This window comes from Melitaea cinxia, chromosome 20 (genome assembly GCF_905220565.1).
Source record: "Melitaea cinxia chromosome 20, ilMelCinx1.1, whole genome shotgun sequence".
NCBI lineage: Eukaryota > Metazoa > Arthropoda > Insecta > Lepidoptera > Nymphalidae > Melitaea > Melitaea cinxia.
The window spans coordinates 3,316,683-3,322,657 of record NC_059413.1 but is presented as its reverse complement, the minus strand read 5'-3'; the positions used below and the strand labels follow the sequence as shown (position 1 = coordinate 3,322,657).

Sequence of the window (5,975 nt, the reverse complement as noted above, 5' to 3'; positions counted from 1 at the left end):
TCTTGTATAATTTTAACTTGATCAGCATGTTTTTTTTACTAATAAATTTATTTATTATTAAAAGGATGATTTTACCAAATTTTTGGCCCAAAACCATTTGCATTACTTATCCAATAGCATGGTCAAACCATGTATATAATAGCATATCTATCTGTACCTACCTTGATGTGGATGCTGATTTCCTTCGTAAGGTCAGTGTTCTCCTTTCTGGTTTTACTTCCCTAATTGTAGGGAGCTGCCATTTTATTATTATAGCAACTTTGTACTCCAAAAAACAGTATGATTTGATTTTGATTTTAGGTTGACTACTTTTATTATTCATACTAAGAAAGTATTAATAAAGAGAATATTCGCTTTTTGAAGAAGTTTTATTTTGTTTTTTTATATACTACTTTTTGTTTAATTTTATTTCTGTCCTGTTGTTTTTTTACTACGTAAAAGTGTTTGATTATATGTATGCAAGAAGTAATAAATAAATAAAATAAATAATACCTACTTTATCTTTATCTAAACATTAATAGCCTAGTGGTTTGGACTGTGGCTTCCTATTTGGACGGTCGCAGCTCGATCCCGGACATGGACCTCTGACTTTTCGAAGTTAAATGCGTTTATGTAATTAATTTAAATTATAATACATTGAAATTGTGTAGCTAAGATCCTGTTTGATTTATTTGAATAATTTTACATGATTCGATTAGATTTTGTTTATTTTAATGTATATATTTAATTTGATTAAACTTCATATAATATTGTTTTTTAACATAATAATAGAATAATACTTATTTTTAATTCTAATTGCATAAAATAGGAAAGAGTTAAGGTTTAGTTTAAAGTTAAGTTTTTGTGAAACCAAGTGAAATAACAAAATACTTAAGTTCTTAGAAAAAAAAAGGTATTTTTCTGTTAAATGTATACATTAACTTATGTAAGATGTATTTTTTTGGTACTTTTGTCTAAAATTCGCAAGAAATAAAAGGCTTTTTTATTTTATTTTTTATTTTTATTTTATGTTATTAAATAACACTTGCTTCAATGGTGAAGGAAAAGTTCTCGAAAGTATGTGAAGTCCATCAATTCGCATTGGGCCAGCGTGATAGACTGTAATATTCTGAGAGGAGACCTGCGCTAAGTAGTGAGCCATTGATAGGTTGCTGACGATGATGATGGTGATGATGATCTTTATCAAAAATCTTTTTTAATTGTTTTAAGAATCTTCCAAGCTTAGCGTACAGTACAAATTTCATCAAGATCGGTTCAGTGGTTTTTTTTTTCATTGTAACTTTGTTACATCAGTTTACCTTTTCAATTCACTCTTGGATGTTTCTAAAAACACAAAATTATCTAATTATTTATTGTGTTAGGTTTCATTCATGTGCATTAAATACTCAAAGTGTGCGCGCCATAAAAATAAAGCAGCTAATTGGTGTAAGTCTGTTTATCAACACTAAACTATACTGAGCTAGAACAGGTCCACTGATTATTTATTTTACGCCTCGGCTTACCAGTGACAGTAAATTGCGACGTTGCCACATCTACTACATGGCTCACTACAGGAGATAAAGACGGATATGCCCGCATGGATTTGGCTGAGATCAAACTAATCGCAAATATTACGATAGGGTCCATCAAGTAACAACGCATCTCCGTCATCACGTTTTTTAGCCTACCAAATTTGATGGATCTAATTATCACTTGAGTTTGAAGATTCATTATCCCTAGCACATCATAATCTACCGAAATAATCTTCAAAATGAAGCTAGAAACGATAAAAATATCAACTCAAATAGTAAACGTTTTTTGATAGATTATTACCATTGTCGTCCATAGAGACGCCGCTATCTCTTTTCATTTTTGCGAGCTAACAGAATAAAGAAGTCTAGTAAATGCTTGACAAAATTTTTAAATCGTATGGATCCTGAACTTAGGATCAACGTGGTCACCCCACAGAAAGAGATAAAGAACATACGTGACGTAATTCAAGGTCAAATTTTTTTGTCTTCAAAGTATTGTTCACGATGCACTCTCCATTGTGCATCGTGGTGCTCCAGTGTATAAGCCTCTTGGACCTACCCCACCCCAGTCTGCAAAATAATGATATTTGTAATTAAAAAAAAAATATAGATTTAGATAGATAGATTTTCAATAGCTCAATTCAACAACGTTGTCCTTTAAAATTCACCACAAAAGCTCACCTTCAATTATTTAATTAAAAATCAATAGTCGTTAAAAAAATTTTTATCGATACTTTCAAACTTCTATATCTTTTGATGTACTTATACAATATTTTAAATTGCTTAAAGTGTTAAAAACTGCTCAAGTTACATTTATAATTGCTAAAGTACAGTTTGGAACAGCTTCACTTTCCTTAATTGTTAAATAAATATAAATAGTTTTTACAAATTTAACGTTCATATAATACATAGGTAAGCGCTGCGCATGCTCACAAACAGTGACGCGAAGCAAAAAAATTGCGGATATTTGTAATAAAAAAATGAGCAAAGATGAATTGAGCTATTGAAAATCTATCGATGAGTATTTTTTTTTTTTATTACAAATATCATTATTTTGCAGGCTGGAGTGGGGTAGGTGATGATATGTCATTCACTTCTATGTATGGCTTGGATAGGGATAGGATATAGAACACCTAATGAGAAAAATACTTGTATCATTTTTTCATCAATAGATTATTATTATAGTACTGATTTTCAGTTGGTAATAAAAACAACTTATTCAAAGAGATTGCAATAACATAAATAAAACTGTGTTTACTCGCAAACGAAAAAAAAAACAACTTCAATTACATCGACAAGTAACATAACGGTTATAGACGAAAATATAGTCGTGTAAATAGCGCATTATTAGATATAACTCGAAAAGTACCTACTTAACCAAATTTAAATGAGACCATATAACAAACGCCATCTTTTGATTAAAAAAAAAGAATCATCGTAATCGGTCTACCCAATAAAAATAAGTTATGAGGTAACACACTGCAAAAAATAATAATAAACAACGAACAGTTCAAAGTATCGTTACTCCAAAAATAACGTTATGCCGGCCGAGACAAATTATCGTTACCGAATTTTTAACGGTAGTCCAAGCCCTTTTTAAATTTAATAATATTAATTTAAGAATCAGGAGAATTTAAGAACTCACCATAATTAGAACGCAACAATGTAATTGGATTCTTATAACGTCAAAACCACAAAAGTTGTAATGACACGAGGAGTGTCACTAATTTGTCATTACGTGGCCTTTCAAACAGAATTTGATGATCAGAATAAACAGTGTATAAAAGATAAAACAAAGCTGTTTCAAAAATTGGTTAAAGTACATATTACTTAAGCAAATAATTAGCAAATATGTATAGTTCATATAAATTATTATGGCTTATTCCAACAATTTTAACATTATTATTATCATATACAAACTGTTATACTATAACAGTTGATGCACACGCCGAAGAATGTTTTTTTGAGAATGTTGAAGCTGGCACGAAAATGGGTAAATAGTTTTAATTCCTTATTGTTTGTTTTATAACTATAACAAGCATTGATTTATATAAAGGTTGTAATGCTTTCGTTTTTCATAGCGTTTGCGTACCGCAATAGTGCAATGTAGTTTAACTAAAATAGAAAGGATTGTCCAATTTTTTGTCTGAAGGAAATTTGAAATGTAATGAAATTTTCCTGGTAAGTTCTACGTATTACATTTATTACATTTTCACAGGATTATCTTTCGAAATAGCAGAAGGTGGTTTCTTAGACATAGATGTAAAAATAACCGCTCCCGATGGCGCAGTATTGTATTCTGGACAAAGAGAATCTTCTGGTATTTTTACATTTTCAGCCACTACTTCAGGACGTTATACTTACTGTTTCAGTAATCAAATGTCTACCATGACACCAAAGGTACATTCTCTTGATTAATAGATAATGATTCTAAAACAGTTGCATTTCAAATAATTGCAATAGTATGATAACTTATGAGTTTTACAATGAGTTACAATTGTTAAAAGTACATAATAAAATAAAAGGAAGCGTGTTTCTCCTTGAACGTGTGAGTAAATTAATGTTTATTTTCAGGTTGTAATGTTCAACTTAGAAGTTGGAGAAGCACCAAATAAAAATAATGATAAGAAAGAAGAAGTAAACCCTAACAAACTTGAAGACATGATCAAAGAGCTTGGCACTACACTCATAACTGTCAAACATGAACAAGAATACATGCAGGTAGCTTACAAAATTAATTTTTTTGTCATTTACATGCAACTTTGCTTTTTAATAACAAACCACAGTAGTAGCTTATTAGCATCTAACTTTCTATTAACAAGATCTTGAGATAAGAAAAGACAACAATATCAATAAACTACCCCAAAATGTATTCCAAAAGATGTATAATTATACAATACTGGTCGACTGTGGAAGAATTTAGTTGAGAAAAATAATAGTAAATAAATCCTTTACTTGTAACGGTCCCCCACTGAAATATAAATCCCGAGTCCAAGTTACAAAAACATATGCAGCACAATCACAAACACCCAGACCAGTAGAAACATCTGTATGGCCTGTATAAACATTTTTCATGTTCAAAGATTCAACCTACCACTGCTAACACAACACCAAGTTGCTGTGACCGTTGGACCGATGTGTCGTCAAAATATGCATTTTTTGGATACTATTTTCCTTTATTCCATACTCTGGAATAATAAATCGCTTCAGCCTGTAATATCCCACTACTGGGCATAGGCCTCTTTCCCCATGTAGGACAAGGATCAGAGCTTAATCCAGCACGCTGCTCCAATGCGGGTTGGCGGATATATTCCCTACTCTGAGTAACAATCACTATCAGGTGTATATGATAACAACCGGGACCGACGGCTTAAAGTGCTCTCTGAGGCACGGTGGGGAGCCCCACAAGGACTGCACAAACACCTGTATGGCCAATACATGTTTGTCATGTGCGGGGATCGAACCCACAACCGCCGACGCAACAGGTACAATCCATAGCTGTAACCATTGCGCCGACCAAATTCGACGGTGAATAATAAATATAATAGTTGAAACTTCAAGTATATTCTATTCTATGTACCTCATTGATAACACTTAATTTTTTTTTAAATATTAAGCACAATCAGTTTTTCCAGTGTGTCTAGAACTAAAAAGTGAAATATTATGAAGCTTTGTTATAAGATACTTTGCTGAACAAACCGAATTAATTCTTTTCAGGTACGTGACCGTATTCACCGAGCTATCAACGAAAGCACAAACTCTCGTGTAGTAATGTGGTCTATTTTCGAAGCATCTGTACTTCTCGTCATGACATTAGGACAAGTTTATTATCTTAAAAGATTTTTCGAAGTGCAACGTGTTGTCTAACAATTGTTTCTGTTAAATAGTAAGTTAATAGTATATAATAAATTTTTATATTGACTGAAGTATGAACTAATTTCAGTGTATAGTGTCCTAAAAGTTTATGTGAACAGAACATTATTTATAATTTTTTCTATGAATAAGTCAAATACTAAGTGATGAAAATAACCTTACAAATAAATAAGCAGATTGATACTCATGCGACTTCCTGAATCCCAGCAATATTTTTAAATTAGTTTTTATCTCAACTTTGTATTACTGTTAATTATTTTTGTTCCCTGTAATAAAAGCACTACTCAGTTTGTACAAAAAATCAACTTCAATTAAATCTCATTATAGCAGTTCCTAATGACACCGAAATTAATCTATAAAAGTAATTACTACTATACTTTTATATAATATATTTAAATTTAAACTGTTCTTTTGACGGAGAATGGATCTGTTTAAATTAACGCAATTATCACAATACAATTGAGGACAGTTTTAAATATCTTCCTAATTTATGAAACACGCTTTTATCGTACTTTAATTTGGTCGAAGTTTTTTTTTTTCGAAAAATATTGTGTTTAATGAGTGATCAATAAAGGTAATTGTTTTCAAAAA

General features: G+C 31.0%; 1 protein-coding gene across 1 annotated transcript; it reads left to right on the top strand.

Annotated features, from left to right (window-relative positions):
• The first annotated feature begins 3,233 nt into the window (after positions 1–3,233).
• LOC123663776 (transmembrane emp24 domain-containing protein 2) lies at positions 3,234–5,975 on the top strand. The gene is made up of 4 exons (XM_045598443.1): positions 3,234–3,504; positions 3,730–3,911; positions 4,086–4,232; positions 5,229–5,975. The coding sequence occupies exons 1-4, from the start codon at positions 3,363–3,365 to the stop codon at positions 5,376–5,378; spliced, it is 621 nt and encodes a 206-aa protein (XP_045454399.1). The 5' UTR covers positions 3,234–3,362; the 3' UTR covers positions 5,379–5,975.